General features: G+C 36.6%; 2 protein-coding genes and 1 long non-coding RNA gene across 3 annotated transcripts; all 3 read right to left on the bottom strand.

Annotated features, from left to right (window-relative positions):
• Positions 1 to 425: 425 nt before the first annotated feature.
• Positions 426 to 7,455, bottom strand: LOC128005118 (uncharacterized). Its single transcript, XM_052592654.1, has 4 exons — positions 7,303 to 7,455; positions 3,548 to 3,714; positions 2,907 to 3,380; positions 426 to 1,894 (listed from the first exon to the last, which is right to left on the bottom strand). The coding sequence occupies exons 2-4, from the start codon at positions 3,675 to 3,677 to the stop codon at positions 1,458 to 1,460; spliced, it is 1,041 nt and encodes a 346-aa protein (XP_052448614.1). The 5' UTR covers positions 3,678 to 3,714; positions 7,303 to 7,455; the 3' UTR covers positions 426 to 1,457.
• Positions 7,456 to 7,694: 239 nt separating this feature from the next.
• Positions 7,695 to 14,234, bottom strand: capns1a (calpain, small subunit 1 a). The gene is made up of 11 exons (XM_052592656.1): positions 14,172 to 14,234; positions 12,576 to 12,649; positions 12,131 to 12,167; positions 11,087 to 11,179; positions 10,946 to 11,003; positions 10,780 to 10,844; positions 10,353 to 10,421; positions 10,013 to 10,091; positions 9,268 to 9,384; positions 8,315 to 8,373; positions 7,695 to 8,207 (listed from the first exon to the last, which is right to left on the bottom strand). Exons 2-11 carry the CDS (start codon positions 12,620 to 12,622, stop codon positions 8,181 to 8,183), a joined length of 651 nt encoding a protein of 216 aa, XP_052448616.1. The 5' UTR covers positions 12,623 to 12,649; positions 14,172 to 14,234; the 3' UTR covers positions 7,695 to 8,180.
• Positions 14,235 to 14,240: 6 nt separating this feature from the next.
• Positions 14,241 to 19,804, bottom strand: LOC128005182 (uncharacterized). Its single transcript, XR_008177847.1, has 4 exons — positions 19,224 to 19,804; positions 15,894 to 15,991; positions 15,255 to 15,402; positions 14,241 to 15,088 (listed from the first exon to the last, which is right to left on the bottom strand). It is a non-coding gene; the product is annotated as an uncharacterized LOC128005182 (long non-coding RNA).
• Between the last annotated feature and the right edge of the window lie 7,823 nt (positions 19,805 to 27,627).

The following is a 27,627-nucleotide window of genomic DNA, read 5'->3' on the forward strand; positions in this document are numbered from 1 at the left end:
TATTATTGTGTATTCGGTGTGCCGTCTAGTGTAGATAGACTGTATGATAAATCACTGATACATTATACAGACATGTTTTCAATCTGCAGTCAAACACAATACAGTACTTTTTTCAGCAGAGGTCCCTAACCACACAATGGGGCTACCAGCTGCTGTCTCACACACACACAAGCACGCACAGACACACACACCCAACACCACTCAGCATCAGAAACACACACATAAGAGCAGCTGTTTAAGCAGAGCTCTTCAGCCCTGGAGTCCAGAGAACAAAGCTTGAGCCCTAATCACTTCTACTTCACTCCTGCCTGAAACTCCCAGTGAGAAGCTGCATGTTCACATCACCATTTCAATACAAGTACAGACAAAAACTTCTGTGTGCTAAAAGGAACATGAAGGAAGTAGATCTTAAATACACAGTAAACTTTTAAGTTAAATCAACCTTTAAGTTAAAATTTATTGAAATTACTAGCTCACTTAAGGAGCTGTTTCATTCAGAAACCAAACATACACACACACAAGCACACAAAACTCACTGCTGGAAAATTCAGTGACTTTGAAGAAACAAGTGCAGAAGAATGTTCATGACTATTTTGTGTGTAAATTAAAGACACACTGCCCTCTAGTGACAAAACAACAGCATTAACAGCTTGTCACATGAAATTTAGTTCCTGAAGATGTTTGTCCTGCTATCCTAAATCAATGTACACAAGCATAAGAAAATAATACATTTATAAAGTTCCACTGGAAAAGAATATCCTACTAGACAAATTCTGAGATCTATTTTAATCAGATCCAGATGCCTCAAACCATAATTTAGAAAAGTTTCAGTTGTCCTTAAACAACACCATTAATTATGTGACTGCATAAAGTGCATATATAATATTTCCTGTCTGTCAAAGTTAATAACTTAATCTCTTACAGAGTTAATAAATATAAAAAAAATTAAAAGGGGAGGGGGGTGACCTATCCCTTTAACTTGTTGACAAATGTTAAATAAAATGAATAAATACATGAATCACCCCACAGCAGGTTCATCTCAACAGTCCCTATGTGATGTGGTGAATGCAAAAAAAAAGCTATATTTTGATGTGAAAGATGATATTACTACAGGCACAAATAAAATCCCTTTGTGGTCTCACTATTGTTTGCCATTGACTAAAATCGAAAACCCTAAGTGTGTCCTATTGATAAACGGAGAGTAGGTACAATTGTTATCATCTTTGCATTTTTGAAAACTACAAAAGCATCTTCTCAAATAGTCGTCTTTGCATTTGCACTTAATCGCAGTATTCTGACATCCTGACACTGAACCTTGTGATGGTCAGCAAGGTTCCAGTGAGAAGTTGTGTTAGTTTAGATCACACAATATTTGCAGCCTGGTTACAGTATCGTATCAACGATGCATCACACACTGTGTTGCTTGTTGGTCGTCATTTGATGGCAAAACACATATTTCACAATGCAGGTTTGCCGTTGACCTTTTCATGCAGTATCGTTAGCACACCGGAGGCAAAATCTCGCAACACTTGCACAGTGTCCCTCTGTAGCTGCAGTGATTCTCGTGCAAACTCCTGTTGAGTCTCTGCCAGCTGCTGAACTGACTCCGCAAGGAGCTCAAGTGAACGGGAGACTGTGGCAAGAATAGTGTTGGTGGTGTGCTGCTCCTGTACGCTGACGCTTGCATTGTGCACTAACTGCTCACGTGAACTGTCTGCCTCCAGCCCTGAGAAAGACGAGGGTCTTTTATTAGAAGCGGTGGCTGTGGAGGAAACATGTCCACTACTGCCTCTAGTTGCAATTCCATCCTCCTCAGAGTAGGAGTTAGTGACAGATGCCATAGAGGATGTTGGGAAAAGGTCACGGTTGTCCTCATCTGAGTGGGATTCAAGATCTGTGATCAAGCAAGTAAAAAAAAAATCACTTTTTTTAAATACACATACACACACACAAAATATACGTATAGCTTTTTATAAAGCTTTCACAGTACTGATAGAGAAAAATATACATTAAAAAAAAAGTCATGTGACTTTGCCTCAAGCGTGTGATTAAATCCATAAAAATAAAAAAAAAGTCAGAAATGCTAGAGACAAAGCATGTCATCAAAATGATTGGCTACATTTAATACAATAAAATGTCCCCCGGGGCATTTTTTTGTTGTGACCAGATGGGCCTAAATTGTTGCTTTATATGCAAATTGTTTTGCATTAGACAACAGACTTTTTGCAGAAATTATTTTTTATTTTATTTAAACACTTAATTTTTTTGGAAGAAATCAATCCTTTTAAGCAAAGATGCATTATATGGACCAAAAGTGATAGTGAAGACATTATGAAAGATTTTTATTTTAAATCCCTGTTCTTTCAACCTTCTATGCCTCAAAAAATCCCGATAAAAAGTCTCCAGTTTCCAAAAGTCATTAAGTATAACTTTTTTTCAACACTGATAATTAGAAATGTTTCTTTAGCTCCAATTCAGCATATTATAATGATTTCTGAAGGATCATGTGAAACTGAAGACTGAAGTAATGACGGTAAAAATTCTGGCTTGTTATCACAGGAATAAAATACATTTTTGAATATTACAATAGAAAAGGTCATTTTTTTAAATATTGTAATAACTATTTTATAATACTACCGTTTTTAATGCATTTTTGAGTGGATAAATACAGTATTGATTAGCACAAGAAAACAACACATTTTAGAATAGTAGTGCAAATTTTGAAAACATGATTGATGGTTCATTATTGAGATCAGAGCAAAATATTGAATACATAAAGTACACTGAAAATTCATACAGTGAACTTTTACTGGTAACAGATCGCTGATGTGGACAAATACACACTACGGCTCTAAATCTATTGAACATTCTTAATATGGTCCAACTTGAGTATTTTGAGTGTTTACCTCCAGTTTTGGAGTTGTCATACCACACCTCACTTGCAACCCCAGATCCACTTGTAGTAGCAGGCATTCCTCCCACATCCAGTCCTCTGCTCGGGGAACTGTTGACCGACCCCATCCCCACAAACCCTCCATCCTCCTCTTCCTCATCCTCACACACAGCCTCTTGATCGTCACCATGACTGCGAGATCTGGACCGCTGTGTAGCTTCCCACGGTCTCTTGTCCAGTTCAAGAATGGATTCCACAATGACTTCCATCGGGGACAATTCAATATTGGACCGTGCTAATCTCAGGGACACCGAAACACCGGTCCGCAGGGCAGCCACTTTACGTTTCGTGTCGCACTTAAGATCTGACCATTTCTTAATCACCTCCATGATCTCTCTGTCACACTCTCCAATCTCATTAATACGTGCAGTGATCTCAGCCCATTTCCTGCGCCTCACGTCAGAGGGGACGCCGGCGTTAAACTTACCTATGCAAAAACACAGAAAAGTATTGGAACATTTTATTTTATTGTTTACTGGTTTTATAGGGACATAAAATTACTGGTGGTTTTGATGAACTGAGAGAAATCAGTTTATTACAGACTGGTAACTTGCTCAGACAAGTTCTGCTTTGTCAAACAGAGGAAAAGCTCACCCACAACAATGTGGCGGTTCTTCCGTACTTCGTCCAGCAGGATGTGCACTTCACTGAAGGAGAAACGTGCCTTTCTCCTCTTGAAGCGCACCATGGTGTCTTGGTTGAGGTAGAGCGAAGACACAGACATCTTCACAGCACAATATCTCTCTCCAGCTAGGGGGAGTCTGGAAGTCAGTGTAGAGATTAAATATATATATATATATATATATATATATATATATATATATATATATATATATATAAAACATTAGTAATCATGTTGATTTGAATCAGCTCACACTCAAAAACAGTTCAACATTTCAGCAGAGTTTACAAAAAAAAGGCTTAAAGTTTAAACCTTGTTTATACAGATCCTTGTCATTCAATTAGTAGAAATTTCATATTGTTGCTCGGTTTGGGCCTTTGAATAAAACTGAGGTGCTTCCTCCTTTTTTGTTTTGCCTACAGGTTTAATCAAATATTTTTCAGACTATTATTTCATACAGTGCACAGCATAAATGAGTACACCCCCTTTGAATAAATATAAAAGATGTATTTTCTTAATGATCACCGATATCATACATGGAAAGATGGCAAAATTGAAACATATTAAACATATACTTAATAGAAACAACAAAATATATGCCAATATTTTCTGTAAGATATGTAAATTGGCCATTTTTGTTTAAATGAAGGATTGCAGAAATGACTGCACCCTAGATTTAATTCAGAAAATGTATAATATTATAGTACTTCGTATGTCCTCCAGAACTTAAAGTATATTGACCCTTCTTGCCACTGAGTGTACAAGTTCATGACAAATTTACAGATCTGCGCTGTTTAACTTCTGGATGACGAGTGGTCTTTAATGGGGAGTGTTGCTCAGCTCATCTCTACAGAATCCCTCAGGGGCGTAGCCATCTTTTCAGAAGTGAGGGGGACAGAAATTATTTATTTGAAAATATTTTAAAATGTAATTTATTCCTGTGATCAAAGGTGAATGTTCAGCATCATTACTCCAGTCTAGTGTCACATCCTTAAGAAATCAAATCATTCTAATAGGCTGATTTGCTGATTATCAATATTTAAAACATGAGTAAAAAAAAATGTCAGCATTCTTTGATGAATAGAAGGATCCAGAGATCAGCATTTGTGTGAAATAAAAAGCCTTTGCAGCATTATACAGTATATCATTCAAAAATATATATTTTTTTGGAAAATAAATTATAGATATGAATACTTTTAGCTTTAAAATCTCAATAAATAACATTTTGAAATATATTCAAATAGAAAACAGTTATTTTAAATAGTCTAGTAAAAATATTTCAGTTTACTGTTTTGCTGTACTTTGGATCAAATAAATGCAGGCTTGGTGAACAGAAGAGACTTGACTGGTGGTGGATACTATAGGCAACTTTAATTATTCTCTAATTTCTAGCTTTAATTTGCTTAGAAATCTATAACTGCTTGACAATAACAAATAATATATTTTTAATACACTACAAACACTTATTTATCACATAATAAGGCAGAATAGTTTCTATATTGTAAAAAATCTATGTCAATTAGCACTGTTTTGTTGATATACTGTATTTATCACCTGCTGGAGATGACTTGAAAAACCATATTGTAGCAATCATATATTAATGTCTTCGTGTGTCCAAAAGTTTCAGTTCTTCTGTCAAAACAACTGTTTTCATATAGCCATAGCTGGACGCTGTTGCCCATATTAGGAGTTTCCTGATATGACTTTCTGCGCGAGAGTGCGCTCTGGCTTCGAGGATGAATGAAACACACACTGCAGGAGTGTTTAGCACTTCTGGGTCCGAATAAAATATCAGGTCATGTGCAGACTATCCTGTCTCTTGAGTTTAAATCTATATTTATTCACACCAGCTTTTGAAAACATATATGTGAACACATTTGACTGAAAAAGTGCGGGGGACGAATTTCCATGATATTAAAAGTGGGGGGGGCACGTCCCCAAAGTAATCTATGCCCCTGGAATCCATCACACCTGCTCGAGAGCGTTAAGACTGAGTGAAATACATGTCCACTGAATGATTTTGACCTCAGGAAAATGAATATCTCCATTGTCATGCTGAAAAAATGGCCAATAATGCAGGGAATGAGGGGAGGGTAGCATCTTCTTTTTCAAGTTTTTGTATTACATCAGTCATTAGTGAGTGAATTCATGCCAGCTTTGATAAAGCACAACTCCCTCATATCTTCAGCACTCATTCATCCCTATATAAAAGCTGAACGACAGTGTGGGTGCCAAGCACTTCTCACTGTACTCCTCTAGCAACACCAAAACATTTTAGATCTGAAATGATTGACTTGGTCTCTTGAGACCAGAGCACGGATTCCCAGAAGTCTCTGTTTCGTAAATATGGGCCTAGGAAGAGGTTAAATGAGTTTATTTTGCTGTTCGCTACAGTAGATAATTCTAGTGGTGACAACAAGCATGCATACCACTTCTGCGGGCTGCATCATACTCCGTGAGATAAAGTGTCATTCTTTTCATAGCTTTTACCAGCTTTGAGACACTTGCATGTTATTTCTCCTGCTCTTTTTCTAGCAAAAGTTCACTCATCATTAAATGAACTTATATATTTCAGGAGACTTATCACAAGTCCATTGTTTTTGAATGTTGGTGCTACTTCCGCTATATTTTCACACTTAAAAAATGTGGTATTCCTCTTGAACCACTGTCGTCTTTTACGCTAAAAAATAAGTCACCTGGCAGTCCTCTCCCAAGTGCTTCCACTGCTGCCAGCATTAAGACAGAGTATGATTCAGTGGAATACATAACACTTTTATTTGTCACGAAGTTACTTGCCTTTAAAAGCTTTGGTTCAATATACTTACCTGTTGATCAAAAATAGCCTTAAACCTATAATTTTATTAATATTATTACTATTACTATTGTGTAACTTTCCAGAGGGTGTACTCATTTTTGCAATGCAACCTATTATCACTTTGATAAGAAAATCAAATCTTATTTTGCTGAATAAGTTTGGCGCTCTTTTTTGGTAACTGATCAAGCAGGCTTGTTGGAACATTAAATCTTCAAATAACTCTAATATGTCTTCTAAGTAAAGAAAAAGAGCTGAATTTGTTACGTTTTAGAGGGGGTGAACTCTTTTATGACGATTTAATTACAATTTGTATTGCAAAATTGACATAACATGGTCATGTCACTGAATATAGAGGCAATGATCTAAATATAATCTAAATAAACTATTAAACTCAGAACTTACAGAAGATAAAATATGGGTTCACATCCACTTGATTTCAAAAACACATGAATGTGCCGGAAGAAAGAGCAACTACAACACCGGCTCATTCATTCACTCACTGTAAACACCCGAGCGCATGTTTCCATCGAGGTGTAGTTAGAGCTTTAGTTGCATAAATACAGCAACATCACGACCGTTTACACGATCTGTAAACGACATTCTGTCTTAACGCCGTCGATGTAAAGCAGCCGAATTAAACAGAGCACAAACATCAGCACACAACTGCTGTCTTCTACACAGAACATCATTTTTTTTTATCATAACTAAAAAAAAACGATTGGACTCGGAAGGACATGTCGCCCTCATTTTCCCATTACCTACATCATCACGGTCTAACGTTAGCCATTTAAGCTAGCTAGCTATTTTACACGATTTGTGGGATATTAGTCACTTTCCGGTCAGTTTGTAAACTCTTAAATCACCGTGAGCATATAAAAGTACTTTGAGACTGCAAAAGCGTCGCATAAATACCTCAGAGTTGTCAAACGTAATCAATATTTTGTGTTGCGCCCAGATATCCAGAAACTTCGTATAAAGCAGCGTATGCGCTGCGCGTGCGCACTTGCTCGTCCGTTCTCCGTGGCGTAGAGGGTACGTGCAGTTACCGTGTCTGACCGCTGCTGTATCAGTGGCGCTGGTGCTCACTAACCCCAACAGGTTCGGCACGCATGCTTTAGCTAAAGCAGATGGAAATTGCACATTAGCTAACAAATTCGCGTTCTTATGAATGAGCTACTGGAACTAAATTTATTTATATAATATATAGAAACAGATAGAGACAAGATATAACTGCATCAAAACACAGATCAATGATCATCAAATTAATCAATCAATAAACCGATGATGAAAGACAGAAAAGTTCATCACTTTATAATTTGTTTATTTGATATAAAATAGCATTTGACATCAGATTTTCATGATTAATACGTGGCAATATTCCCCCCCCCCCCCATTGGCCTCATGCAAAATGGCACCAACTGACAACAAGAATATGAGATACAGTTTTGCATATTTGTGACTGCACCTAGACTCTTCATTAGAGCATATTTGTTAATTTTCTGACACATTTCTCGTAAAGTTCTTTCTTTGGTTAGCTTTGTGTTAAACAATGCTATTAATGGGCTACACGCACAAAAAAAGAAAAAAGGAAATAAGGTAGAAGTAAACCTTAGAGAAAGACAATGGCACAGTAGAGTGACCCAGATTACCCCAGTGGCTATTTCTCTGGAATTAGTGATAAAACTGCGAGAGAAACAAGAGAGGGAGCGGTGTAAAGCAGAAAGTTAATATTGCATAGAAGCATTAAACGGATTGTTTCGATCTGAACTGATTGCAGGGCTTCACATCACTCAAGAGTACATTGTCAGCTGCAGCCACTGTGAAGAGAGAGTTTTATTTTATAAATGTATATTACAGAACATTTTATCCTCAGTAAATATGATAATTATTTTAAGATAAGGTAACTAGTAAAATATTTTCTTACCTCCTGAACATTGACCTTGACTGTGCCATCATTGTCTTTGTCTAGGGTCTTGAAGGCACCTATAGTCAACATAAGACATGAATTAATATTTTTATCACTTCATTAACTAATAATTTCATTTATTCTGTATAAATTTAACGACACATCACTTAAAAATGAGTCTTAAATGCAAAAAAAAAAAAAAAAAAAAAAAAAATTTCTACAGATGCACTATGCATACACAATTTAACTTTCAGATCCAAAGAGAGATCCCAGAGCCCTAAAGGACCATTTATTATAGCTTTTATATTATATATATATATATATATAAAAAAAAAAGGGGTCAATAAGTAATTGAATTGAGTAATTTTATTTTTATTTTTTTAAACACCCTCAATTCCTTAACTGCTCCCTTAAAGATGCATGAAAACCAACTGACAAACAACGTTTTCTTTCTTGTTTTGACATGTTCCAATAACCTTTAGGTTACACCAGACAGTTTTGATACTTGATATTTCTAGTCAGAGACGTGTCATTGGGGGAGGGGAATTCCCATTTTATTAGACAAACACTTGTAGTGCCTGTTTGTGCAAGTCGAGTCACCATCCAACCCCAGCAGTACACTAGCACATGGCTTCAAAGACATTGACTAAAGGCCCCAAAACTTATATAAAGTGCCTGCATACCACAAGAGTGAACATTAAGTTGGCCTTGCAGCAGTCATTTTATTAAATGTCTAATAAACAAGCCATCTTTTAGATGAAGGAAAACTAGATTAAATCACTGTATACATTTCCAGATCCTGTTACTCCCTCATTTCCTTTCCTCACTCTACTTTATGTACTCCAGAAAGAAACCAATTCACTCTGCTAAAAATATATATATATATATATATATATATATATATATATATATGTATAAAAAACACATACACACACACTTTCCTATATTAAAACTTTCTAGAATCAACTTACGGCACATAGCGTCAAGTCTCACAAGGCAGCCAATGTAATTATCAAAGTCCATGTTTCCAGTCTCATCGCTATACCGGCGAATAATCATCTGAAAGAGCTGATCATTCAAAGGGAAACCTGTCGGAGACACAAAAGACAATACGATTTAGTGGATGAACATAGTTCAAAAGTGATCACCACAATACACCTATATTAAAGGGCAAGTTTGCCAAGTGACAGCCTGCTTTGTATTATTATAATGTCATAGTTTATGTAAACAAATAATGGTTGTCAGCTAAAGTGTGCAGACTTTCAACAGTTCTGGGACTATTGTCAAAACTAAATTTTTTGTATCACCACCCATGGACAGATGGATTGTGCGTTGAGGGTGTTGTAGTGTTTTCTATAGGCATGTGGCAACAATAATAATAATAATAATAATAATAATAATAAAGAAACTGCCTTTCTACAGCATAGACAGCCAAGTTATATTGAAAGTCCCTTTTGTCAGTGGTGAATTAACAGTGTTGTTCAGAGACCAATTCCCACTGGACTCAGCATAGGACTAATATTGTCCAAGATTGTTGTTATTGTCCAAGCAATTTTCATTAATACGACCTTTTATCTTAAATAAAGTAGGGGTTCCCAATCCCAGTCCTCATCAGCATGTGTATTTAAGATATAAAGGTCATTAACTAAAATAAATTAAGGAATGCATGAATTGAGATTTATTCATGTCGCCATTACAGATGGTGATAATGTTTACCTGCAGCTCTGAAGGCAGCTGGAAGCTCATCTGCTCCAATAGTTCCCGAGTGATCTCTGTCATAACTCTTATAAACGCCCTATAAAACAGACAGCCTATTATATTAACTGGGTTATCTCGATGCCTTTTTAATGGTCTTTCTGTTTCAGTAATTAATCTGTTTAGTCTTCATACAGAGTTTCTGTTGTAAAGTTATACTAAAACATGTAAATCTTCGATTAGCAATATGAACAGATCAACACTATTAACAAATACACAACTTTGTAAAACTCTACTTGGGGGAAAAATAAATAAATAATTTCACACAAAGACAAATCTTCCGGTTGTTACATCCACTCACCTGCCATTTCTTGATGTTGTTCCAGAGATGTTTAAATTCATGAAAGCCCAGTTTACCTGTGCTGTCACTCTGAAGCACTGAGTCAAGACCAAACACTATCAATCATTCTCAACATCAGCCTCAAAGACTTTTTTTAATTTATGCTACTGAATATAGATAGTGTATTCATTTGTTAATTTCTCTTATTTTCACATTTATATTACATTCGATGTCACCTGACAATCAATCAAAATGATATTGCATTACAATATTGTGATGCCTAAATTCACTTGTAGCGTCCAAAACCATTCCTGGACAGATATTTTCACCTTTTGTATACACCAGAATAGTTGTAATATATTTTCTACTAAAATTACTGTGAAAAATGCGAACTCCATCTTGTTGGTTTGTATTGGAGCAAGTGTTCAGATGAATTGAGGCAGGATACATCCATGACAGCCACCATACTTCTACAGGACTCGATGGAAAAGCCATCGGTCTTCAGATCACTATCTGCAATAACAGTGCAGAGAGAATCCGCATCATTATATAGCAACAGACTTAAGACTACACACACACACACACACACACACACACACACACTTATCACTCACGTTTGGAAACAATTTTGTTAAGGATATTCATCAGTTCATTGGGGCTTACTTCCATGTCCTGAAACCAAAGGAAATGTGTATGATAGCCAGTGTTTATTGTATTCATTTGTATATATGAATATTTGTTGGTCAAATACTAACTTCGCCAGCGAGCTGCTGGAACACTCTGCGGAATTGCTTCTCTTCCTCAGACTCATTGGCCTCAGCATAAGCTAGGGGTCTGCGGGGTGGGGGCTGGGGAGGGATGGCAATAGTATCAGTATTTCAAATGCACTCATTTCATTTTCTCTCCACACATACAAAATCCACTGACTTTAGAAGCACATCCCTAATGCAAATATTATTCATGTCGCAAGAACTCTCGATCACTCATATTTTGACCAAGCAATCCAGTGAATCTCTAGCTGACGTGATTGACAGAAAGTGCTTTTCTCTAAAGTCTTTATGATACAGACATTTCTTCTGTGAAGTTGACACATCAATTAATAAAATAAATCAATGGACATTGACCAATTAACGTGTGCTTAAATAGTTTTTCCTTTACCACCGATTTTTATCGAATTAAATATTTAAACAATGTATAAAAAATTAAAATATATAATATCATTATTACAGACATTTACAATTACAGACACAATATTAAATGTAGTATATACTGATATAAAAATAAATCAAAGAAACATTAGCTATATTTAATATGAGACTAATGTATTATTACATATTTTGACAAAGTAATCAAAAATGCATGTTCAGCTATAAATGCATTTTCTCAATTTTTCTATAGCACTATTATCGGTTTATCACCAAACTATTTCACTGTTAAATCATTATCTCTCAGTAATTGGTATTATTGTATTTCTAATAGTAATATGTATTTTAATTTTTATTACATTATTTTTAATTGATTATTAATCTATTTACATGATTATTCATTGCCTGATTATTGATTTTTAAATTCATTTATCACATTTTTTTTTTTATTTATACAAATTTTAACTGTTTAAATTAATTTCCCCACGTAATTATTGAATACCACAATTGTGGCCCCATATATTACACATCAGAGATATAGGCACTAAAGGAGCACAGCAGGTTTCTTTCCATCTGCTCTTCTTTGAAACTGACTGACAACAAGCATTAGACAAGCTGATGTATAACATCACAATGAGAGCTCCTGCTACTCACAGGATCTGAAGGCACAAACTGGCCGGGGTCGATATTGCTGTGGAAAAAAGAAAAGGTGTCATAATTAGACTTTTTGTCGTTGAAATGGTGAACATAATCATTCTCAAATGATTTCCAAAAAGACAAACACATAATCACACACATTCACATGGAAAAGTAACTCCATGAACTGCATCTGAAATTACGCCAAAATGTCCAAAATGGGGTTCCATGCAACAGTGAGGGTTCACTTTTCAAAGGGCCGTGGTTCCCATGCATTTTGTAGGGATTACAGGGATTTTAAACAATCCTTCAATACAAACCATGAACCAAACCAACAAGGTTTTATATGAACCAGTGAACTACAATCCCACAAAACACCCATATAAATTAAAATGGTAATATAATATAAACTTGCTTAGGTAAAGAAGAAAGAGACTGAGTCTACAGTGAAATATTGCCTTACCTGACCACATCAATAATGCCTCCAATAAGTTTCTTTGCTAGAAACATCTTTTGGCACTAACGGTTTGGTCACTCCTTAAAAGGAAGAAGAGAACTAGAGTTGTTAAACAACACACATGTATAAGTACACTAGGCTTGCAATGGTACAAAAATATGATGACTCTATTTGGGTTATCTTAGCAACCCAACACTGGGTCAAACATGGACAAACCCAGCATTGGGTTATTTTAACCCATCTGGTTGGATTAAATGTATGACCCAACATGTTGGGTTGTTTTAATTAACTCAAATATTGATTGTAAATTTATATTGCTGGCTTAAAATGAACCAAATATTTACTTAGGGATAAAAATCTACCTCAGCTTATGCTCTAAACTATAGGGAGCCCTTTCACGTTACTATAAAGGTTAACAACAGAGCCCAAACATACATTTAGTTTTAAATATAATAATCACTGCTCAACTTAAAAAAAAAAAAAAGTTATGCAAAAACTTTAAGTGCATCTCATAACTACATTAATTTAAACATTAAGACATCACTAACAAGTAAATTAAATATAATGAGTAACGTTAAATCTTCTAATATTTTGCGAAATGCTCTTCTCTAGAATTCATTTATAGCGCACTGCCGAGCTGTGGTCACTGATGACTTTATTTTATTATGTAAATAAAATGATACGCGACATTTAGTTTACAAGCGGTTTTGTTGCCGTCTTTCCAAGGTTGAAACAATGATTGAGTGATTACACGAGGGATCGTTCATGGTTATTTCGCGTTAAACCCAATCTATGGATAAACCTAGCAGTAAATATGATCGCGCTTGCGCTACCGTCATCTGTCGCGCCACGTCAAAGCGCGTCAAAACGTCATTTACTGTTTGAATTTCCTGAAGTGAAATTGAAAGATGAGACTTTGTTTCTTATCAGAAGTAACAATGTATACAACTAGAAGTGCAGTGGTTAAAAACGCGGTATTATTATATAATAGCATATTATTAATAGCAACACAATTTTTACATTTCACGTTTGCTGAAAGGTTTAATAGAAAAATGTCAGCACACGGGGGTTTGTGAATCAATCATCTCAGTGACTGTTAACACAATGTGGACACACCTACTACAAGTATGTCATCCATCCATCCACCACACACACTAATTAAACTCCACTTGATTTTTTAAGCGAAAAATACAAATAAACAAAAGGTTGCAGAAAAATGGAAGTTTATGGGAAATTCTGAGTTTTTAACTCTTTAAATCACTTTAAATACGAACGATACGGCGTAAATGATCTTGCTGACTATCGGTTTTGTCAACCGTGATCTTCTCCTGATAACAGCATTTTTTAGTTCTCTTTAAATAATTTAATGCATTTAAATAATAATCTGGACAATCAAGCATGAACGTATATTAGATGCTCAACTAAATTTGGATGCGAGTAAAACATGCTAGCACGCTAAACAAGTTAAGTAACTCGACATGACTCTGCATTAAACGAGTAAAATTCCCATACAACATACATTTTCTGGACACTATTCTTGCTACTACACGTGTAAATATATTTTTTATCTCGCTGTTAAGGGCGTAGAAAGCTTAAACTCACCAGTTAGCAGCGGAAGGTAAAGTGAACTGTCGTCTTAACACGGCAGTACAGCGCTTACTGACACTAACTTATATGCAGAGTCCAGAAGTTACGCAAACGGCGTACTACCAGCCCACATAAGAACGATACGCAAACATCGTAGAGAAAGACCAGCCCATATTTCCAAGAATTTTAGGAGGGGAAGACTTAACACCTGAACGACGAGTTGTAGTTTGCGTGACAGACTGGCACAGGATTATACAAACGTGTAAACACACACACAATACAACAGACTGTAAATGATAGGTAAAAATTGACAGCCTGAATGCACTGTAAGTCGCTTTGGATAAAAGCATCTGCTAAATGCATAAATACAGCAATTTATTTATGTCGCAAAAAAGCCATTTGTTTATCAATGCAGATCTGTTTGCACAAGCTTAGACAACCCTGTATACCTTTCATCTTTGAGAAGACAAATATTTTAAAGGCTGCTGCATGCCGCCAAGTAAGGTATCTATAATGAAATACCCTTACAGACACTAATGCTCTGCATGTACAATAATATACTGTAGACACTTGTATATTGCTTTCCCACACTTTGCATTGCGGGTGTAAACATGTATAACCTGTTTGTCTGGTTCAGAGTTCAAGCAAGTCTGTGAATGTGTCACTTCTTGCCAAGCAACAGATTGGTCCGGATAACTTTGGGAACATGGCGAATGGTAAGGGAGACTCTGGTGCTGCGGGGCAGCGTGTTGCCCTCCTGAGCCTTCGTTGATGAGAGATTCACCACACCTTCCGACGAAAATATCCTCACAAACTCCGTGAATACCATGCAGATAGAATTTGTACATGTCATCCTGGAGAATCAGCAGACTTCTTCATTGTACCAACAATGATAGCATGTAACAGCTTTCTTCTGTTTGAGGAGTTTCAGACTGCAGGAAGAGGAGGAAAATGTTAAAAGACTGGTGTGCTTGTGTTTGATAGTTTGGTTTTGGCTGCTACCGGAGTCTGACAAACAGGCTTGTGAGGCTGAGGAAGAGGGAAAGTGGGTTAAAAATGATAACTACAAGGAATTAATAGGTAGTGCACTCTCTTTACCATAATTCCCTCCCCAGGCTTGTATTCACAAGCACATGATTAGCTGTCTTTCCAGCAAAAACTACAAGAGCCGATATTTTCTCTGTGTACTTTAGCAGCCAATAAGGGAGTTTCTCAGCAAGCATTCCTTTGGGATTTGGCAATCCACCTGGAAAAGGAAAACAAAAATAAACTTTTTAAAAACCCTCTCCAGCTTATACTGAAGTTATAATAACAATATTTGTTAAGAACAAAAGAGCTACAACTACACAGAGCACAATTCATAAGTCATCATTTGTAAATAAATATTTCCTGTACACATGAATATGAAATTGTTTTTGATGTCAGTATCATTTTGATACAGTATCACATTTGATAGATTATCAACATCAATCTTTGCTGAAAAACCTTTTGCTCACAAACTACTACATGCTTTCTGCCCTCTGACTGAAGTAAAAGGCCTTTTAGTATAATTCTTCAGGTTGTGGTACACATGTTTATGCAGTGAAATCTTGAATGAATAATTTTATAAAGTAAACACAAGCATAAACTTTATATTGTTTTATAATATTTCAAGATGAACATTTACCAAGTCATCTTACTTAGACATATTACTTATAGTATATAGTTGTATATAATTGAACCAAGAGAAAACATTACCATCATGCTGCACAACTCCTTGTTCAAGCTCTTGTTCTGTCCAGGCTGGACTATTGCAATGCCCTCTTAGCAGGTCTTCCAGCCAGTTCTATCAAACCCTAATCCAGAACACAGCAGCAAGATAATTTTTTAATGAGCCAAAAAGAATACACGTCACACCTCTTTTTATCAATTTGCACTGGCTTCCAATAGCCGCTCACAAAACCACCACTGGCTCTGCACCCATTTACCTAAATTTGTTACTTCAGACTTATGTGCCCTCTAGAAGCTTGCATTCTGCAAGTAAACGTTGCTTGATTGTGCCAGTCCAAAGAAGCACAGTCACCTTTACAGACTTTTAAATTAAATAAATGTCCCCTCCTGGTGGAATGACCTGCCCAACTCAATCCGAGCAGCTGAGTCCTTAGCCATCTTCAAAAATCGGCTTAAAACACATCTCTTCCATCTTTATTTGACCCTCTAACTTTAACACTCACTATTCTATTTATATTCTTTAAAAAAAAATCTAACTAGCTTTCTACCTTTTGTATTCTATTTTCTTTTCATTAATTATGCAATTGTGTGTGTGTGTGTGTGTGTAAAGACCTCTAACACTAGCTTGCTCTTTTCTTTTTTAATTCTATCTGTTTTCTTTTTCTTTTTTATATTATTTAAAAGCCCATGCTACGTGTACTGTGTTAACCTAACTTACACTTGTTATAGCACTAATATATCATTGCACTTTTTGTTGTTTTTGATTGCTTCCACTGTCCTCATTTATAGGTCGCTTTGGATAAAAGCGTCAGCTAAATGAATAAATGTAAATGTAAATGTAAATGTAAATGTAAATGTAAATGTAAATGTAAATGTCTACAGCCGCGAGAGGGCGCTCTATTCTGCTCATTGCTCCTGTAGCCTACCTGTAGCACTGAGCAACATATAGCGCCCTCTCCTAAAGGAACCACACATTAACATGGTTTTGCTATACTAGCCATTTAGTATTTATTGTGTAATAATACTAAGGCAATCATTCTGAATGAATGCAATGCACGCATACAGAGCGCGTGATCTCTGTGACGCCCAGATGCACAAATCAGACCCTCCCACCTCTGTAATAAACACGGATACTAATCCCGTCCGAATTGGTACATGAAAATCACAGACGTCAGGTGGTACGAATCAAAACTCAAATGTAGTTTAGAAAACTAGTCCCGTCCGAATAGTGCTTTATAGTCCAGTGCGACTTAAACAGGTGCTAGTCATATAATTTGAATATCATCAAAAAGTTGATTTATTTCACTAATTCCATTCAAAAAACGAAACTTATATATTATATTTATTCATTACACACAGACTGATATATTTAAAATGTTTATTTCTTTTAATGTTGATGTTTATAACTGACAACTAAGGAAAATTCCAAATTCAGTATCTCGGAAAATTCCAATACTGTGAAAAGGTTAGAAACTGAAGACACCTGGTGCCACACTCTAATCAGCTAATTAAATCAAAACACCTGCAAAGCCTTTAAATGGTCTCTCAGTCTAGTTCGGGAGGCTCCACAATCATGGGGAAGACTGCTGACTTGACAGTTGTCCAAAAGACGACCATTAACACCTTGCACAAGGAGGGCAAGACACAAAAGTTCATTGCAAAAGAGGCTGGCTGTTCACAGAGCTCTGTGTCCAAGCACATTAATAGAGAGACAAAGGGAAGGAAAAGATGTGTTAGGAAAAAATGTACAAGCAATAGGGATAACAACACCTTGGAGAGGATTGTGAAACAAAACCCATTCAAAAATGTGGGGGAGATTCACAAAGAGTGGACTGCAGCTGGAGTCAGTGCTTCAAGAACCACTACACAAGACATATGCAAAGACATGAGTTTCAGCTGTCGCATTTCTTGTGTCAAGCCACAAGTTATGTGCTATGATGAAAGTAAATGTTGCATTTCCTTTGGATATCAGGGTCCCAGAGTCTGGAGGAAGAGAGGAGACGCAACGCAACGTTACTTGAGGTCCAGTGTAAAGTTTCCACAGTCAGTGATGGTTTGCGGTACCATGCCATCTGCTGGTGTTGATCCACTGTGTTTTCTGATGTCCAAGGTCAACACAGTCGTATACCAGGAAGTTTTAGAGCACTTCATGCTTCCTGCTGCTGACCAACTTTATGGAGATGCAGATTTCATTTTTCATCAGAACTTAACACCTGCACACAGTGCCAAAGCTTCCAGTACCTGGTTTAAGGACCATGGTATCCCTGTTCTTAATTGGCCAGCAAACTCGCCTGACCTTAACCCCATTGAAAATCTATGGGGTATTGTGAAGAGGAAGATGCGATATGCCAGACCCAAGAATGCAGAAGAGCTGAAGGCCACTATAAGAGAAACCTGGGCTCTCATCATAAAACCTGAGCAGTGCCACAGACTGATCAACTCCATGACACTCCGCATTGCTGCAGTAATTCAGGCAAAAGGGGCCCCAACTAAGTATTGAGTAGTGTACATGCTCATACTGTTCATGTTCATACTTTTCAGTGTGCCAAGATTTCTAAAAATCCGTTCTTTGTATTGTTCTTCATTTATATTCTAATTTTCTGAGATATTGAATTTGGGATTTCCCTTAGTTGTCAGTTATAATCATCAAAATTAAAAGGAATAAACATTTTAAATATATCAGTCTGTGTGTATTGAATGAATATAATATACAAGTTTCACTTTTTGAATGGAATTAATGAAAAAAAAACTACTTTTTGATGATATTCTAATGATATGTTATATTATATACCAGCACCTATATATGTTTTTTTCCTCGTCATGACATATTTTTGAACCGATGTGACTTATACTTTGGTGCGACTTATAGTCCGAAAAATCTGGTATATATATATATATATATATATATATATATATATATATATATATATATTAGTAAAAGCTTATATTTATATAAATTTTTAGCAGTCTGCTATACTATTATGAGGACCTCCTCATTGATTTTACAGAAAATTACATCTTACTTTTTGGCAATATAATTAACTATATATACCAAATTGCATATTTCTGCTCATCTTGAGCCTCTAATTAAACCAGAGGGTTTTTCTTTTTGAGGTGTTACTGTACAGACCATTAAAGCCTGTCACATCACATATGATACAAAATGATAACATTTTTAATTATTGTTATTTTATTATTAACTTTAAACAACAATTTAAACTTTTTTTTGTTATTACTGAAGTGAAAGTTCAGTAAATAACTGTTCCATTGGAAAAATAAAAAAACCTTTATGCCAGGCTTTACTTGGTTAACTGGGAAATTTGCGTTGATTTATATCAGACATAGCCTGTTACTGACCCCAGTTCTGTAGCCTCCTCCCTGACAACTGTGTCCACTTGGGCTTGGGAGCTCTGTATACCTTACAAAAGAGACACAGGGCAGTGTGTATAAAGCACTGCTGACATGTTATGTAGGTACATAGTAGCATCACAGATAAAAGTCCTACTGCAACAAATATTCCTCCTCGTCATCCGTTATAAAATTTGGAACATACTAACGCAAATAGTTGGAGGAGCCTAAGTACAAAACATTTAATTAAAACAATAACATGCGTTCATTAAACAATGAACATTACAAATCTCTAAGCCTACCTCCCTCAGAATGTACTGTTTCATGTCAGCAGTAATGTTACATGGATTTGCCATCGCTGTCATGTAAATAACTATTAACCATCACGGATTAACTGACAATGAATGAAAGAGACTGACTATCATGACCCCCACGAGTATCTAAGCAAGTTTTCTATGTCTAAAAATTAATAGGACAACCATAAAAAGTCCTTCATTAATGTTTACAGTAGCGTCAAAGTTTTAAATCAAGTGAAGTGTTGATGAACTTGCAGGACTGATGATTCGATCGGTGCGAAGTGGTTTCATCGCGGACTTATGAAGCGGGTGACTCAGCGCCGCCGTCTACAGGCCTGGAGCGGTACTGCACCTCACAGAGGGCGCTGTGACCACTGGAATGAATCGTGAGGAGTGAACGCTAGCATAATCTGTAACAACTATAGACAGTAAAATAAATGTAACAACAGCAGATCATGATGTGCAGCGAGTACACGAACGCCTCCGAAAGACTAACCTCCAAAATTGAATTTATTTACCAAAAACATTTGTTTATAAAATTAGATATCCAAAGGTGTTTTGATAAGTAAAGGGATAAAAAGATCATAAAACGCCTGCGTTAATGGTTAAAAAGGGAGTACTTTTCTCCTATTTTCCATCTGAAATACCCACTCCTTTTTTATCCTTTTTTTTCTCTTTCCTGTCTTTTTCTTCTAACTCCCAGTTTGAGCCTGCAGCGCTGCAGCTCTGGTTTCCATGGCAACGCAGAGCACGAGCCACATCTCGAATCAGCCGTGGTCTCCTTCATTAACAGTTATTGATCAAGAGTGATAATGCTAACAACATCAACTCAGGAGCACAGTGTGGGACTGAATATGCCTTCATGGCTCTTGATCCCTGGACGCAGAGAAAGAAACAGAGCATCATGTAAATGTTGATACTGACCACTGCAGTGTGTGTGTTGCAGAAACTGAGCAAGACCAACAACTCTTACACACACCACACGAATCTGAACGTGTACTTTTTAATGCATATTTAATGTATAACCCTGCAAAAAAAACAAACAGTGATTTGATGTTTTAACTGCTTGTGTTGCCAGATATGTAGCTCAGCACTTCATGCATCATTAGAAATGCTTACAGTGTACATCTGATACTATGAATCAGTCTGACAAAGCAGCTTGAGCGAGTGCTGTCATATGTATTTACCTGGTTGTGGAGTTGCGGTTTTTGGGGAGTTTGGATTGCCAAGGTTATGCAGAAATAGTGATGAAATGGTGACAGGAATACGCCTGTGCTCTGACACACTCTGCTCAAAGCCATGCTCCACACAAACTTGTCGCCTTGACAACATGATTTAATGATGAGATCCTCCCCTACAACTATCTTTGAAAAACAGACACATCTATAGGAGAAAGCAGCAAACAGTAATCTCACAGATTACTTCAGTACATGCTTCTCTTATGATTAGACGAGACACTCTTCTGCTATTTTAAAAGGGGAAGGATGGATCGTATTGTTCACACAAACAGTCAGGGTTCATGCAATTTTGACGACCTTGGATGAAGATGAAGGTGACAGCATCATCTGCCAAAATTCACCAAAATTCACATAGCTAAACAGTCCAGATGAAACTCATGGCACTACAGTTGCAAATTAGTGTAATGTTCTAATCATTAATTAGCCTGTCTTTTATAACTGTGGTCTCATGAGCTGTGCTTCACATGTGCTTCACAGGTGTTGCATAAATATTATGATTCACAAATATCTAGTGCTAAAAAAGAGATTTGAAGATGCTGTAATGCTGCACTGGGTTTGCTGCTACAACATACAAGTCACCTGATATCCTAACGTGTCTAATGAAGTATGTGTGTGTCGTGAAATAGTGTGGCATGTTCAGCATTGCCTGGGAAATGACTTATTAATGTTTTCTACTGCTAAAAATCACGTCTTATCTATGTGCAGTGCTACCAATATACTGGACACTCTGTAACTGTGTCTGTTTAAAAGGGGAAGGCTGAAAAAAATATTTTATATTTTGTAAGCATATAAAATGTAGGACAGTATTGCACTTTAAAGCTGCTACAATGCAGACACTGAATGAAGACGAGAACATGGGGGCGTGGAAAAGTGATCATCCCTATGCCATGTTCCCTTCAAAGGCATCACCGTTCAGTGCTTCAGAGGGTTGAACTTACATTTTAAAATCATCTCGATTTGAAATTGGAACTCTCTGATTTTGTGATTATGAGTGATAAAGAGAGACATAATAAGACTGGATAAGAAATGAATAAGGAATCAACATGTCTTAAGATTATTTGCTGCTGATTGCAGTTTCCAAATAATCTTTACAAAAAAACAAAACAAAAAAAAAAACAATTAAGAAGGAGGGAAAAAACAGTATCTTAAAATATAAGCATAATAAAAAAAACATGGAACACGGTTAAATTTTATGTGTCAAGCTGTTGGTGTGTGTGTGTGTAAGACAAAAATTTAAATTTAAAATTATGCTTGTTTTTTCATTATATATATATATATAATATATATATATATATATATATATATATATATATATATATATATATATATATATATATATATATATATATATATATATATATATATATATATATATATATATATATATATATAATAAAAAAAACAAGCATAATGAAAATAATTTTTGTCTTAGACACCCACACCAACAGCTTGACACATAAAAATTAACCGTGTGCCAATACAACAGGTGTTGGAATATCAACAAGTTTAAAAATTAATGTCTGTGAAACATTACACTCTCTAGTAAGCCCTTTTTCTGTCACAGATAGCAGGTGACTGATTTATCGGGAGAGTAAGACATTCTTTTAATGAGGTGTTGTGTGCAGAGAAAAGATGTACTTGTCTCCTGTGGGACCTGTGGAGTCATTGTGACCTGTACTAAACAAGACATGGTAAAATAACACATCGGCACATAGTTTGAGCCCTCACACTCTGGCATTAGACAACCTCCCTGTTGTGTTCATTTTGTATGCATTGGGGATATTTCTGTGTCAAGGAAAGGCTCGAGTTGACGGTGCATTTCAGTGCCTCACAAAACACATGCTGGTGTAAGACTGAATGAATCCTAATGCTAAAGTATTAATGACTGATGATGTCTGAATTCCTGAAGTTCTAAAGGACTGGAATCACTGGGATCCTTAACTAGTTATCTTCATAACAAAATACCCCCCCCCCCACTCATTTATTTTAATTATACATTGGATTTAATAAGTTGTCACGAGCCTTGTGCAGAGAAAATGAGCCCTTGGGTCTATTATAATGAAATGTGCTGCAACTAAACACCAACAGAAGACAAATTATTTTATGACCCATAGAGTTGGTACCCCTGGGCCTCTCCAATTAATTTGAGTTGTCCAGCAAAATTGAAATAAAGCATTCTGTCCCACTGGACGAAACCTATTTATCTAGTGTACCAATAAACAATAATTATTACTATTAAAATTAAGACAAAAGTATTCTACAGTTAGAGGATAAAAGAACAGCAAAATAACCTCTTTGATGTAAAACCCAGTGTTTAAATGTTACCGTAGGCTACAGTCATTTAGCCTAGTGTTAGTTTAATTTATAGCTTACAGTGTACCAGCATTTCTGAGTAATCAACATAAAATAGCGACGCTACTAAACATTTTTTAGTGGCATGTTTTAATAATATTTGAGCTGATGGAAATGATCAAATGCACTCACTCTAACAGTCCTTTTTTGTCTCTCATCAAGTGCTGGAAAGGTAATCGGTTCACCCTTAATTATCCCAAGTTGGAAAGTCTGAATTATTCTAGTGAACAATTCAATCCTAAAGGATATGCTCTTTACAGGTTAGTTTGAAGATTATTAAATTATAGTGAATCAGTTCATTCACAACAGTGTTCTTTTTTGTGTTAGTGAGTAAAAAAAAAAAAAAAATTAACTGGTTTAAGTCCTTGTACTGTGTACCGTTTTCACCTCAGTCAGATATACATAAGCCTGTTTTTGTTGCATCACCCTAATGTTCATACATTTATTGTGCCACAGATTCTTTTCAGCATGAATTATTTAATATATCATTGGATAAAGTATGCTCAAATGCAGTTAGCTACTTTTTGTTTGTAACTTGTAGTGTAGCTAACCCTTTTATCACTATGAATTATTATTAGCTTCTAACTTGGCAATTTCAAATAATTTCAATCAATATTATATTAATGATAGTGTGTAGCAGGCACACAAAACACTTTACAATCTAGGCTATAGGCACTGAGGGCTAGAATGACATCTTTAGATTTGTTGTTTACAGGCATAATCAAGGAAACATAGCATGTATGAACATCCATAGAAAGCAAATTACAGCAGTCTCACTGCCATGGCAACTGCTGAACAGTGGAGAAGTGATCACCTTAAGTTCTTATCTTATGGCTATCTTTTCATTATTATATAATATGAGAAAATTTTAATAATAATAATAATAATAATAATACACATTTAAATGGCTACTTTTTAGTATCATATCATCTCTATGCAATGTCATCACTTTACAATAATCCTCTTTTGATATTATTTCTTCTCATATCCTACCACTGCAAAATGAGATTATTATGAATTTTTCAATATCTTTATTTACTATTCAATGTTAGCATAAAAATGTGTTATTTCTAATTACAAAAAGAAGCTGTAGAAATAGTTAAGTTTGGCATTCAGCAGAAATGTCTGTGTTTGTGTGTGGTGAAGGAGAGTTTGTTAGAGCAGGAAGCAGCACAATTGAGGTATGGCTGCAAGAGGTATTCAAGACAACCAGGTAGCGACTTTAGCTCAACAGTAAGTCTTAAATCATTAACATAGTCTCTCCTGCTACTGCTTATTGCTTAAATTTATTAAACTTCATCTAAACCGCCATACAGTTGTTTTCTGGGCTATAATTTGTGTCAGTACATTACATAAATGTTGTTTATGCATTTCTTATTTCCTATGAGTCTCACACATACACACACGTTTTGGCTCTTAGTGACCTAATAGCGTCACAGGCAGGCGTTATGATTCATACTGATCTTGCCATTCATCATAATGACACTTCAACCGTGCCGTCAAACTGCAGCACTGCAGGACCTTATCACTTCTACACAGCATCACTACAACAAACAGTGTGTGTGTGTGTGTGTGTGTGTGAGAGAGAGAGCTTCAAAATTAGCCCGTTGGCTCTGCTGCACGTGTAATGCTATGTGATGCTATTTGGATTATTTTTTATTTTTTTTGCGTGTAATAGTTAAATATACAATCATCTTCAACACCACAAAGACTAGTATGAATTATTGCTACAAAAATCTGATCAAAAAATTATAATCAGACAACATAAACTGTAAATCAGTGATTCCCAGTCACGTGTAACTGGAAGTATTTGCATTATTATATAGAACCTAGAGACAGAGCGACACATGTCATCATCAGAAAACCACACCCACCGGGGAGAGGGGGCTATCCAACTCTCTCCGTTGACTTTCTAATGAGGGAAGCTGCTTCCTTGTGATTTCTGACTTTTAACAAAAAACTGATCAATTTTTAAAAGCTGCTATGTGACAAGGTGTACAGTAAACAAGAAAAAAACCCAGAAATAAAATTTTCTGTCGACCCATAAAATGAGTGTTAAGGACACAAAAGTAGAGCGCAACATGTCATATTACTCTGAGAACTGTGCCCACTGGAGGGAAACGTAACCGGCAACAAGACCTTTCATTATTTTTAACCATGTTAAAGGATTATTTCACCACCCTATGTGAATCTGAGAGGAGGACGTGGCCCAACGTGAAATACCCCGACATCTACAACTATTTGTAATGAATGGTCTTGTCCCGGATTACGTTTCCTTCCAGTGGGCAACGTTCTCAGAGTAATATGACATGTTGTGCTCTACTCTTTTGTCCTAAACGCTCTTAACTTATAAAACTTAGTTCTGGGTTTTTTAGCTAGTTTACTGTAACACCTTGTCACATAGCACCTTTTAGGCATTACTCTGTTTTTTTGTTATAAGTCAGAAATGACAAGGAGGCAGCTTCTCACAATAGAAAGTCAATGGAGAGCATTGGATTGTTCCCTCTCAAGCTTTCACGAGACATCACAGAGACATTTCTCCATTATGGGAACTCCTTCCCTTCCAGCCTTTCCTGAAGTCCTATTTGCTCACACCAGTCCAAATGACTGGACAATTGTTGCAAAGTATGCAAGTCACATAAAAAATACTGACAAGCTCGGGCGACAGTATAAAATGCAGTGCATGCGATAATAACATCAGAATCTTCTCATTGACTTTGCTGAACAACCTAAGAATATAATTTATAAACTATCTCGCTCACAGTTGAGGTTCACTCAACAAAGGGCGGTGCCTGGATTGCCGCTCCTCTGTAGTGTTCAGGTGAGTATGAAATTTTCTTCAGATTCCAGACGAGTCTGTCTGCCCTCAATCAGTTGTGGACCTCAAGGATTCTGGTCATGAGCTCATTCTGACAAAATGTCCGCATCCCTCTCACCCATCAAATTGTTCAAATTTGTGTTTGATGAGTGTGTGTTCATAAAAAAAATGCAGAAAAAATGCAGACATTTGCCTAAAATACATTTCCTCCTCACTCAGTCAATGTAGCACTACTCGCCCCGCCTATTACGGAAATTTCACGCTGGTTACTCCGCATTATTATGCCTTTCAATTCAGATGCAGACCACCCCGTTTCAATGGCGTGGTGCAGTCTCTAACATTGCCTTGAAACGCCCTGGTTCTGAGACAAGAAATATGCAACCCTCTCGAAAAAGGAGCACTAGAACGAGTCCCTCCGAGCAAGCTGGAGAGCAGGTTTTACAGCTGCCATTTTGTGGTGCCCAAGAGAGAAGGAGGACTCGACCCGATTCTAGATCTCAGGCCCATCAACAGAACGCTCTGCAAGCATTGGTTGAGGATGATACCGCTGAAACAGATCATGGAGTGAATTCGGCCTAGGGACTTGTTGTGTCCGTGAATTTAATGTACACATACTTTCACATTCAGATAGCACTGCATCACAACTTTCTGAGATTTTCTTTCAAGGGCACTGAGTACCAGAACTCTGTTCTCCCGTTTGGGCTGGCTTTGGCCCTGTGCACTTTCTCAAAGTGCATGAATGTAGCTCTTGCCCCCTCAGAGCGAGTGGGATGTGCGATCTCAATTATTTGGATGACTGGCTGATCTTAGCTCAGTCACGGGACACACTTCAGCCAGCCATATAGACAAACTGCTACATCACTTGGGGTTATGTGTAAATGTGTGCAAGAGCATTCTCACCCAGAGTTGGTCTATAACATATCTATAATGAGAGAGTGCTCAGTGGCCATTTTGTCTTCCCTGACGATAACTTCAAAACGACTAATACACACACATTCTCTCTCCTCCTTCTCTCCACTCTCAGAGAAGGAAGTTTCCAAACTTATCCTTTCCAATCATCCTACTACTTGCCACTTGATCCTAAAAATTTTCATTTTGGGGTGGAGTATCCCTTTAAGTTTTAAATCGTAAAAATACAAAAACTCTCAGGTCATTTTTGAGCGAGATGCTAATGGTCTAATCTGATTTCTATGCTAATATAATCTAAAAGTGCTACCGACAGACGGAGATCACTTGAAAGGATTCAAAAACAGTAAAACTCAACTGTTTTACTCTAGAGGAGTTGGAAAATTAGTCTACTTTCAAAAAAAGTTGAATGTTCCTTTAAGACAAACTACAGACGTCATTGGTTCATCGGTATCCCTTCTTCCATTCATTGCAAAGACACTTGAGTGAGTTGTTTCTAACCTATCTCTATGTTTCTTGTATAGAACAACCTCCTGGACAGCAACCAGACTGGCTTCAAAAGTGGCCACTCAACTGAGACTGCTCTGCTCTCAGTTACTAAAGACCTGCAATTGGCAAGAGCAGCTTCCAAATCCTTATCTTGCTGGATATGTCTGCTGCTTTTGACACAGTTAACCACCAGATTCTCCTGTCAATCCTCAGAAAGATGGGCATCTCTGGAACCACACTCCCGTGGTTCAAGTCCTACCTCGCAGGTAGGTTCTTCAGGGTGTCTTGGAGGGGTGAGGTTTCAAAGTCACAAA

This window comes from Carassius gibelio, chromosome A5 (assembly GCF_023724105.1).
Source record: "Carassius gibelio isolate Cgi1373 ecotype wild population from Czech Republic chromosome A5, carGib1.2-hapl.c, whole genome shotgun sequence".
Lineage (NCBI taxonomy): Eukaryota > Metazoa > Chordata > Actinopteri > Cypriniformes > Cyprinidae > Carassius > Carassius gibelio.